Here is an 11,821-nt window from a genome sequence, read left to right on the forward strand (position 1 = left end):
CTAGTGGAGAAAGTCACATTTCCCTTTACTAGAAGTAGCATTTAACAATACACACAAAGCTATTGTTACCTGAGTAAATTTGGAAAGAAGAAATAAATACCACTACCTCCCACTCCAATAACACACACATTCTTCAAAGCTTTAGTGGTCTACAAGAAATTAACTGTGCGTACAAATGTTTGGCTGTTCCCTGGTGTTGCTGGTTTATGTCTATAATCTTAGTTTCTTGAGGCTGAGATGTGAGGATTTCCTTTCAGAGACAGCCAGGGCAGACAAATCTTCCAATTAACAAGCAAAATGTTAGACTGGATGTGTGACTCAAATGATAGAGCACCAGCAGAGCCAAAAAGCCTAGAGAGTGTGAGGCCTGAGGCTGTAAGTTCAAGCCCCAGTACTGGCACCAAAAAATAAATTGAAAAAGAAAGGAAAGTCTGTGACAGCAGTGAAAGCCAAGTAGATGTGGTTCACCTAGAACTAGTAACCCTGGAACAGTAGAAAGAAGAAAAAGCTGCAGAGTGGGGATGGAGAGGGGAAGGGATGGTATGGGGAAACAAAGGAGGAGGCAACAATGCTTGATAAGAAATGTACTCTCTATCTTGCCCATGTAATTGTAACCCCTCTGTTTGGTATTTTCACAATACTAAAAGAAAAGAAAAAGCTGCAGAGCACTCACACAGTTGATTTGAATACTTTCCTCTCAGCCCTTGTCTTTGGTCTTTTCCTTTTTGTTCTTGCCCTTCCTACTACAGAAAAAAGAGGAATCTATGTCTCTGTTACTCAGGAGTTTACTTGCTCTTGTCCCAATGTTTGGCAGGCAGGCATTGTTTTCAGTTTATAACAGAAACATTACATGCAATGAAAATTAGATACAGGGGCTGGGAAGGTGGCTCAGTGGTAGAGTGCTTGCCTTGCATGCGTGAAGCCCTGGGTTCAATCCCTCAGCACCACATAAGCAGAAAAAGCTGGAAATGGTGCTGTGGCTCAAGTGGTAGAGTGCTATCCTTGAGCTGAAAAGCTGAGAGATAGTGCCCAGGCCCAGAGTTCAGGTCCCATGAGCAACAACAACAACAAAAAAATTAGATACAAATGAAAATTAGATACAGCATGAAGTAGTCTGCATTATAAATAAAAGTGTATGATAACCTTTCTATCCATGCTCAATATTAACATTGCAAGTTTTTGTTTTTGTAGGTCATGGGGCTTGAACTCCGGGCCTGAGCATTGTCCCTCAGCCCAAGGCTAATGCTCTACCACTTGAGCCACATAGCCACTCCCAGTTTTCTGGTGGTTTATTGGAGATAAAGAGTTTCACGGCCTTTCCTGCCCGGGCTGGCTTTGAACCTCGATCCTCAGATTTCAGCCTCCTGAATAGGATTACAGGCGTGAGCCACCGGTGCCTGGGTTTAACATTGCAAGTTTTGAAAGATGCCTAATACCTAAAGAACTCCAAAACTCACTCTATGTCTCAGTCTTGCAACATACAGTCCTCCTGCTTTGGTTTGTCAAGTACTGGGATTACAGGCATGCCACCATACCCAGCACTGTACCTGGTTTTTAATGACCCATATACTTCATTACAGGTCATTAGTTTTGTGTGTGTGTGTGTGTGTTTTAGTTTCCATTTTTAGTCTTTTTTCAGTCTCTCAAACTTTGTGTTTAAAGGAGAATTTCTGGAAGCACAAGATTAATATTACAAAGTGTGCATCTCTGATAAGCTGTAGCCTCTTCCCCACGCAGCATCTCCTGGAACTGGAAGAACCTGTAGGAAATAATCAGGTGATTATTTCCAGATGGCCTTTTGCGACATAAGTGTTCTCAGGGCAGATAAACACCTCTTGCAGCTCAGACTGAACTTCCTAGGAGGCCATCAGAGATCTATTTTCTTTCGAGATGGGGCCCCTTTCAGAACTTGAAAGCTACTATCTGTGTGTTGAGTATTCTGAGTGGGTGCCAAACTTAACACAGGAAACTGGGCATCTGAACCTCTCCAGTGATTGCCTTCCCGTCTATGTCTCCAGGTGCCTGTAATTGCTGGCCTTGTGCTGGCAGTGTGCTGCCCAGTCAAGAGGCACCCAGTGATCAATCCACAATGACTGTTTTTTCATTAGGGTGCCTGAAGTGGCTCAGGAACTTCCCCTGACTTCACCCATGGATGACTTCAGGGAGCCACGTTACAGCAGCAGTGGTAACTTAGAAACACCTTCAAAAAGGGCCCTCACAAAGGGAAGAGCAGGAATGTCAAAGAGAACAGAGCCAGACCACTATGAGACAGACTACACGACAGGCGGCGAGTCCTGCGACGAGCTGGAGGAAGACTGGATCAGGTAATGACTCCTCTTTCCTGGAGCCCCTTGCGGTCTTGGTTATCCACAGGATCCACCAGAGTTAGAGCTGCTGCCTCTGAAACTAGCCTCTGTGGGGCCATTTCACACTCATCCAGCCAGGGCTGGAGACCCATTGTGGGATTGTGACATTTTTTTGTTTTTTAATTGGTGCCCTTTTTGTAATGAAAACTGAGGTGGAAGGAAGATGGGTTGGGTCTATGTGGCTGTACTTGTGTCATACACACTTTCAGCTTCCTGACACAGAGGGTGTAGGATCCATCATTGCCATCCACCACTAGTCTCCCAAGAAAGGCTTTGAAATAAATGCAAAAGCACAGGAGTTAACCTTACCGGATCAGAGTGCTATGCATTTTATTTTATGTTAAGCCTTCCTGATAAGATCATCCTTTCTTCCATCTTTCCTTGCTTCCTCTCTCCCTTCTTCCCTCTCTTTCCCTTCTCCCTTCCCCTTCTCCCTTCCCTTTCCTTTCCTTCTTCCCTTCCCTTCTCTTCCTCCCTTCTTTCATTCCCTTCCTCCTTCCTTCATTCCTTCATTTTTTCATTTTTGTGCCAGTCATGAGGCTTGAACTCAGGGCCTAGTCACTGTCCCTTAGCTTTTTATCACTCAAGACTTTTTTTCATCTACCAGTAGACTTGAGTCAGAGCTCCACTTCCAGCTTTTTGGTGGTTAATTGGAGATAAGAGTCTCACAGACGGGCTGGGAAGGTGGCTTGGTGGTAGAGCGCTTGCATTGCATGCATGAGGCCCTGGGTTCGATTCCTCAGCACCACATAAATAAAAAGAAAAAAACTGGAAGTGGCGCTGTGGCTCAAGTGGTAGATTGCTAGCCTTGAGCTGAAGAGCTGAGGGACAGCACCCAGGCCAAGTTCAGGCCCCACGTCCAGACACCCCCCCCTCCCGCAAAAAAAAAAAAAAAAAGTCTCACAGACTTTTCTACCTGGGCTAGCTTTGAACCCTGATCCTCAGATTTCAGCTTCCTAAGTAGCTAGGATTACAGGCGTGATCTACTGGCTACTGGATCCATTGTTTCTTTTAAAGTTTAATTCCAAAGAACTCTGGCAAAGAGTTTCCTAAATAGTTGAGGTAACAGTTTCGTGTTCTAGCCAAGGTTGTAAATTCTTTGGCATCTATGGTCAGTTCTAGTTACTTCACCAAATACACACAGGGGTGAATGAATTGCAGCCATTGTGTGCCTAGTGCGGGGAGCAGGACACAGGTGAGAAATGCTTGCAGTGGGGATGGGGAACACATGGCCTCTCAGGACTGCTGGGGGCCTGGGTGGGGCCCCAGGAGCTTGAAATCCCCTTCTCAGTGAGGGTTATGATGCCTCATTTTCCTTCCCCCTAAGATTTGGGCCAGGGGTCGCCATCTGTCTGTAACCTGTATCCTGGAAAATAGTTGAAATCCTTTTCATCTACTCTCTTCTTCCCATATGATGAAAATATAGACAGTTGAATCTAAGATTTAGCATTCTGTATTTTTATGAAACTTCTTCCTGTGGCCCAGCTCATTTTCCCAGGGGTTTGTGAGTTCACAGCCTCCTCCTCGTGTGTAAGGGGGCACATTGTGTGGAATTCCAGCTTTCCTTCTTGCCATTTTCATGAGCTGCCAACATCTTTCTCTACCCAGCACAAGTTTTTATATGCTGCTGTGCAGGACCTTGAGCCCAGGGCGTGGCACATACTGAGCATGCGTGCTAGCACTGAGCTGCCTCCGCAGCCCCAGTGGATGTTTTTTAAAGTCTGCTTTTATAAAGAGAGGACAAAATAAGAAGCTCTTTCCACTTAGGAAAAACAAACCCAAAAGTAAATAAATAAGCTGGTCTGAAGACTGTTGGTGGTGGTAGGAAGCAGCCACTCCCTGCCAGCTGCTCTGCAGCGATCAAAACAGGCCCAGCCTCCAGAATTCCTCTAAAGACTAAACATAAGTGTTCCCGATCTCACGTACCAAGAATAAATGAGTTCCTATCACTAGAACCTTGAAGTTCATAAGTAATTTCCAATTTCTTTCCTAAAGTGGTGAGCAAGGTTTTTGTGTTTTGTTTTGTTTTTTAAATGAGAAATAATATATATGTATATATATATATTTTTGGGGGGGTCCGGTTGTGGGCCTGAACTCTGGGCCTGGGTGCTGTCCCTCAGCTCTTCAGCTCAAGGCTAGCACTCTACCACTTGAGCCCCAGCGCCACTTCCGGCTTTTTTCTTTTTGTTTATGTGGTGCTGGGGAATCGAACCCAGGGCCTCATGCATTGCAAGGCAAGCACTCTACCACTGAGCCACCTTCCCACCCTGAGAAATAATATTTTTTTAAGTGTAGGCTTTTTTTCCCTTTTCTTTTTCTGGATATTGCTGGCTATCAAACCTAGGGCCTTGTGCATGTCAGGCAAGTGTTTATCACTGTACTATGTTCATGGTCAAATTTTTTTTTTTTTTGGTCAGTTATGGGGCTTGAACTTAGGTCCTGGGTGCTGTCCTTGCAGTCTTCAGCTCAAGGCGAGTGCTCTACTGACTGATCCACAGCACCACTTCCAGTTTTCTAGTGATTTATTGGAGATAAGAGTCTCATGGATTTTACTGCCCGGGCTGGCTTTGAACCATTATCCTCAGATCTCAGCCTCCTGAGTAGCTAGGATTACAGGCATGAGCCACTGGAGCCCGGCTCCTAGTCAGTGGTGTTTAAATAGTCTTCATGTAGCTTAGGCTGGCCTCATAAGTGAGATCCTTTTTTTGTAGTACAAGGGATTGAACTCAGGGCCTCACACATGGCTAGGCTAGTGTTCTACTGCTTGAGCTGGGCCTCTTATTTGGTTTGCTGGCACTGTGGCTTGAACTCAGGGCCAATGCTTGCCAGGCGTACTCTGTCACATGAGCCACACTCTATTCCTTTTTGCTTTTGATAGGACATTTCCTGGTCTGTGCTCCTTCTTCCTACCCATGGTCTCCCACAGAGCTGGGACTGAAGATATGTGACAGTGTGTTCCATCTATTAGTTGGTATTGACTCACCAACTTTTTGCCCTGCTGATTTTGAACTACCATCCTTCTGATCTCTGTCTCTTGTAAAGCTGGGGTTACAGGCATGAGCCACCACAGCCATTTTATATTTTATTTTTGAGATAGTCTCTCAATAACTTCTTCTGAGAGCGCTAGCCTTGAGCTGAAGAGCTGAGGGACAGCGCCCAAGCCCAGAGTTCAGGCCCCACGACCAGACTCCCCCCCCAAAAAAAAAAAATAAATAACTTCTTCTGAGCTGGTTTAGAACTTGTGATCTTCCTACCTGTAACCCTCCACACCTCCCTCCCCCCACACCGCCCCAAGTAGCTGGGATTATAGATAGTACCACTATACTCAGCTAATCACTCCCTTTTTTTCTTTTTCTTTTTTTAAACTTGGGAACCAATTTCATTGTTTCCCTTCTGTTATTCTCAATAGAATTTTTTTTGTATTCTACATCCCTTATCATATGAAAAAAAATGAGAATGTGATTTTTCTATACCTCACCACCAGCTTTATGACCTTTAGGAGGCACACTAATTTTATATCTGTGAAAAATACATAGTCATTCTCTCTCTCATTTCATAGGGAATATCCACCTATCACTTCAGATCAACAAAGACAACTCTACAAGAGAAGTTTTGACACTGGCCTGCATGAATACAAGAGTTTACAAGCAGAACTTGATGAGGTCAATAAGGAACTCTCTCGACTTGATAAAGAATTGGATGACTATAGAGAAGAGAGTGAAGACTACATGGTAAATTCAAGCCTAATGTTTATGTATAGAATCTGATTTCTTTTTTGGTGGGGGGAGGGGTCAGTTGTGGGGCTTGAACTAGATTTTTTTTTTTTAATGCCAGTACTAGAACTCAAGGCTTCCTCTCTTGCTTAGCTTTTCCCATTCAAGACTGACACTCAGCCAGGTGCTGGTGGCTCACGCCTGTAATCCTAGCTACTCAGGAGGCTGAGATCTGAAGATGGAAGTTCAAAGCAAGCCCAGGCAGGAAAGTCCGTGAGACTCTTATTTCCAATAAATAGAAAACCACAAGTGGTTGTGGCTCAAGTGGTAGAGCACTCGCCTTGAGCTGAAGAGTGCAGGAATAGTGCCCAAGCCCCATGACCAACCAAAAAAAAAAAGGCTGACACTCTACCTCTTGAGCCAATGTTCCACTTCCTGCTTTTAATGGTTAATTAGAGATAAGAGGTTTCAGGAGGGCTGGGAAGGTGGCTCAGTGGTAGAGCACTTGCCTTGCATGCTCGAGGCCCTGGGTTTGATTCCTCAGCACCACATAAGCAAAAAGATAAAAGCCGGAAGTGGCGCTGTGGCTCAAGTGGTAGAGCACTAGCCTTGAGTTGAAGAGCTGAGGGACAGCGCCCAGGCCCAGAGTTCAGGCCCCACGACCAGACCCCCCCCCCAAGAAAAAACAAAACAAAAAATAAAAAAGAGGCTTCAGGACTTGTCTGCCAGAACTCAGCCCCCTCAGTTGCTAGGATTACAGACATGAGCCATCTGTATTGTTCAGTTAACATTTTTCACTCACTGTATTTTTTATAATATAGTAGTGCCATAAATAGACAAAACCTGTGTCCCTCTTCCCAGAGTTTGTATTCTAGGAACATGATATCTAAGTAACTGTCAGTGCCAAAGTGACTGATGGTGTATAGCAGTATGTGTGGAAAGCCCTATGTAACTAGATCTTTAGAGAACAAATACTATCTGAAGAGTTTAGGCAAGGTTGCACTCAGAAGTGGTGGCTAAAAATTTTCCACATAGAAGGGGATGGCCCTTGAACTTAGGGCCACTGTCCCTGAACTTCTTTTTGTTTTGTTTTGCTGAAGGCTAGCTCTACCACTTGAGCCACAGCACCATTTCTGGCTTTTTCTGTTTATGTGGTATTGAGAAATTGAACCCAGGGCCTCATGCATGCTAGGCAAGTACTCTACCACTAAGCCATATTCCCAGTCAATATACCTAATTTTTTAAAGGAATTGTCAGTGGTAGGTAGTGAAACTTGAAAGGTAGGAAACCACATTAGTAGCCAGTTGGTGGGGAGGAATGGAGGTATTGATCAGTGGTATGTGGACTGCCTAGAATGTTCAAGTCCTGGGTTTGATCCCCAGTCTCTCTGTCCCCCCCCCCCCCCCCGCAAAAAATAAACAACATACAGGTAGGAGTTAATTGGTAGCTCAGATCACGGCTTGCTTTTTTTTTTTTTTTTTTAACGTGAGGCTTGAATTTAGGGCCTGAGCACTGTCCCCGAGCTCTTTTGCTCAAGGCTAGCTCTCTACCATTTTGAACCTCAGCTCTACTTCTGGTTTTCTGATAGTTAATTGGAGATCAGAGTCTCCTGGACTTAACTACCCACCCTGGCTTCTAACCCTAATCTTTAGATTTCAGCCTCCTGAGTAGGTAGGATTACAGGAGTGAGCTACCAGAAAGCCTGGCTCAAGTGCCCAACTAAACATATCCTTGTCTATTTCTCATTAACAGGCTGCTGCTGATGAATACAATAGATTGAAGCAAGTAAAAAGAGTAAGTATCCTGGATTATAAAATGCTTTTAGAAAGAACTTTTGTATTGTGTGTGTTTTATTTAATCTTTACTGTGACTTTGAATATTCTAGAGATTGACATGGTTATAGAAAAAAAGATATCCGCCCCCCCCCTTTTTTTTTGGTCAGTCGTGGGGCTTAAACTCAGGGCCTGAACTATCTCTGAACTCTTTTGCTCAAGGCTACTAGTGCTCTACTACTTGGAGCCATAGCACCACTTCCAGGTTTTATTTTGTTTGTTGGTCATGGGACTTGAACTTAGCCTGAGCGCTGTCGCTGAGCTCTTCGGCTCAAGGCAAGAGCTCTACCACTAGAGCCACAGCGCCACTTCTGGTTTTCCGGTGGTTTTATTGGAGATAAGAGTCTCAAGGACCTTTCCTGCCTGGGCTAGCTTTGAACTTCCATCCTCAGATCTCAGCCTCCTGAGTAGCAGGGTTTACAGGTGTGAGCCACCAGGGCCCGCTACATCTGAGCCCATTTTTGTGGGGGATCCAGTCATGGGGCCTGAACTCTGGGCCTGAAAGCACTGTCCCTCAGCAATTCAGCTCAAGGCTAGCGCTCTACCACTTGAGCCACAGCACCACTTCCGGCTTTTTTTTCTTTTTGCTTATGTGGTGCTGAGGAATCGAACCCAGGGCCTCAGGCATGCAAAACAAGCACTCTACCACTGAGCCACCTTCCCAGCCCATGAGCCCATTTTTTAAACGTTTTTTAAATTATTTTCTTTAAATAGTTGTACAAAGAAATTCCTATTCTACAAAACAGTATATGAATACAAGGTGTCTGATAACATTGAGCCCATTTTTGAGAGTCCTTGACAACTCTACCCATTACTCCCCTCCATGTTTCCACACCCCCCCTTCTCTAGTATATTATGGATGGAATCATACACTATGTATTTTGTGTGTGGTTTTCTTTGCTCAGTGTTGTGTTTGTGAGAACCATACTTGTTTGGGCTTGTAATTGTGGTCCATTTATTTTTATTACTATTGCAGTGTTAGATCTTATGATTAAAAACCTCTCTCAATCCCTGGTCCATACAGAGTGAACATGCTTTTGGCTTTGACGTGTAATGTATTTTATAGTGTGCACACACTAGAATGGTGTCGGGTTAGGAAGGAATTGCATGATGGCCTAGCAGATGTCCAAACTTAGTAGATTCTGGCACACAGCTTTCCAGGAAGGTTGTGCCTCTGAACAACTCAGCCTCTGCCACTCTATGACCTTGTAGGCACTTGGCATTAGGGGGCATTAATGACCTAATTTATTCAAAGACATTGTATTAAAACTTTATTATTTATTTATTGTCAGCTGTGGGGCTTGAACTCCGGGCCTGCATGCTGTCTCTTTTTGCTCAAGGCTAGCCACAGTACCACTTCAGTTTTCTGGTGGTTAATTGGAGTGTCATAGACTTTCCTATGCAGGCTGTCTTTGAACTGTGATCCTCATATTTCATCCTGCTCAGTAGCTAGGATTACAAGCATGAGCCACTAATAACTGGCTTGTTTTAAAACTAAAATTACAAGCATCGTTGTTTTATTCTATCTTATAATTTTGTGCTAGTGCTGGGGCTTAAACTAAGGGCCTCTCATTCTCTCTTAGCTTGTCCATTCTAGGCTGGTGCACTGTTTGAGCCATGCCTCTAGTTCCATTTTATTTTTTCAGGTTAGTTGGAGATAAGCTTTAGGTAGCTAAGATTACAGGTATGAACTATTGGCACCCACTCACATCAAGGTTTGTTTTTGTTTGTTGGTCGTGGGGCTTGAACTCTGGGCCTGGGAGCTGTCCCTTAACTCTTCAGCTCAAGGCTAGCACTTTACCACTGGAGCCACAACAACCACTTCCAGTTTTCTGAGTGGTTTATTAGAGATAAGAATCTCTCGGACTTTTCCTTCTCCGGCTGGCTTTGAACCACTATCCCCAGATCTCAGCCTCCTGAGTAGCTAGGATTATAGGCGTGACCCACCAGTGCCTGGCTGTTTTATTTTTTGCCAGTCATGGGGCCTGAATTCTGGGCCTCAGCTCTTCAGCTCAAGGCTGGTGTTCTACCACTTGAGCCACAGTGCCACTTCTGCCTTTTTCTGCTTATGGTGCTGAGGAATCCAACCCAGGGCTTCATGCATGCAAGGCAAGCACTCTACCACTGAGCCACCTTCCCAGCCGACATCAAGGTTTTTTAATAAGCATTTTGAAAGGTTTGATACTAAAACTTGCTCTCTTATCTCCCAGTCAGTTTCACTTGGCCCAGTTGACTATTTACTGATTAAAATTTTTTTTTCTTAGATGTTAGCAGAAAGGCCCTCTAAATGTCTTGATGATTTAACACCCTATTAGAAATGAGTGCTTCCTTGGTGAAATCCTGCTTAGGAAATAGCATTGAACAAAGAGACCCTCTGTGGGGCTAACCTTAACCCTCATCATCCTAGATGACTAGCTTTTTGTTTTTGTTTTTTGGTTCACCTGCTTTCTCAGAAGACCTGTTTTTAGTTTGTTGAATTTATGTGATTCATTTCCCCATCTTTAGTCTGCAGATTACAAAAGTAAGAGAAACTACTGCAAACAGTTGAAGAGCAAATTGTCACATATCAAGAAAATGGTTGGAGATTATGACAGACGGAAAACATAGAAGGCTGGAGGGATTGAAGAATGTCTTTCTGATGGCTGCATTTTTCTCAGAAGGAAAACTGGACTCAAACCTGGGAAGCCAAAACTTTATGATTATTAGATAGTTTTGGTAGTTTTAATATCATCAGTATTGAAACATTTTATAAATAGCTTTTAATCATTAAGTGGGCTGAACACTCCAATTAAGGATTTTATTGCTTAAATATTGGTTCTTGTATTAAGAACAAAATGCTGTTTAAGGTTTTTAAGCCAGAAAGGAAGTTTCACTTGTAGACAATGTGTTCTCACAGGCAGCCTAATTTAATATTCCTTGTAGCCCTCCAGGTAACTCTTCTAATCATTCTTCTTCAGTAAAAACTAGGTCCCTGCATTGAATGAAATTTCATGTTTCTTAACTTGTGGTTTTGGTTGTTTTATAACCCACTAATTAGTAAGTCCCTGACTTGCTTATTTTAGTAAATACTGTGTTCTACTTCTTAGTAATTTTATTCCTATTGTATAAATGTTTTTTTAATTGACCTCCTGTTTTCTAATAATTAAGATTATGTAAATGTAACAGATGTGAATTTTAAAGATTGTAAATATATACTTTTTAAAAATCAAAGTTTAAACTTGTGGTTAGAATTGTACGTATTTCTAAATAGTTTTCTGTTTTTTAGTTTACATTTTTTTAACCAAGTAGGCCTTTCATTAGATGAAAGTATGCAATTATAATTGTGACTTGAATTGTATGTCAAAGCAATGTTCAAGATCTTTATATATTTTGTAAGATATTAAGCCTGGTATTCCCTGCCTATAATACACTGGCTTGATAGCACTAGTGCTGCTTACACTGAGCTGTGGACAAGTCTGTGCAGGAGTTGTCTCTGTTGTTTCAAAATTTGCAGTGTTGTGCCAGTTTGTGATTGCTCAGTCTTTTCTTCAGCTGGAAGAAGTTTAATGAGTCTGAAAGTAGCCAGGCATCAGTAGCTCACACTTGTAATCCTAGCTACACAGGAAGTTAGGATCTGAGGACTGTGGTTCAAAGACAGCCCCAAGAGAATAATTTAAGAGACTCTTATATCCAAATAGGCAGCTGAAGGCCAGAAGTAGAAGTTGGGCTGAGTGAAAAAGCCAAGCAAGAACATGAAGCCCTATGTTCAAGCCCTGTGCCGGTACACAACAATGATTTTTATTATTTTTATCTTTAAGTTTCAGTAAGCAATTCAGAGACCAGTGCATTATTTTTAGTATACAAGTTTGGATTGTTTTCTGTATAACTTTTTTTGGTGTTACTGGGGTTTAAACTCAGAGCTTTGTGCTTG

At 43.0% G+C, this 11,821-nt stretch overlaps 1 protein-coding gene across 2 annotated transcripts in view; it reads left to right on the plus strand.

Moving 5' to 3' along the window:
• Ocln (occludin) overlaps window positions 1-11,524 on the plus strand; it is a 45,769-nt gene extending 34,245 nt beyond the window's left edge. For both annotated transcript variants that reach the window (XM_013015837.1, XM_013015836.1), the window contains 4 exons: window positions 2,109-2,324; window positions 5,926-6,097; window positions 7,832-7,873; window positions 10,417-11,524. In XM_013015837.1, the coding sequence (XP_012871291.1) occupies window positions 2,109-2,324; window positions 5,926-6,097; window positions 7,832-7,873; window positions 10,417-10,518 (532 nt within the window). In that variant the 3' untranslated portion in view covers window positions 10,519-11,524. The remainder of the gene's footprint in view (window positions 1-2,108; window positions 2,325-5,925; window positions 6,098-7,831; window positions 7,874-10,416) is intronic.
• Window positions 11,525-11,821: the final 297 nt, after the last annotated feature.

Source organism: Dipodomys ordii, unplaced genomic scaffold (genome assembly GCF_000151885.1).
Source record: "Dipodomys ordii isolate 6190 unplaced genomic scaffold, Dord_2.0 Scaffold28, whole genome shotgun sequence".
NCBI classification, from domain to species: domain Eukaryota; kingdom Metazoa; phylum Chordata; class Mammalia; order Rodentia; family Heteromyidae; genus Dipodomys; species Dipodomys ordii.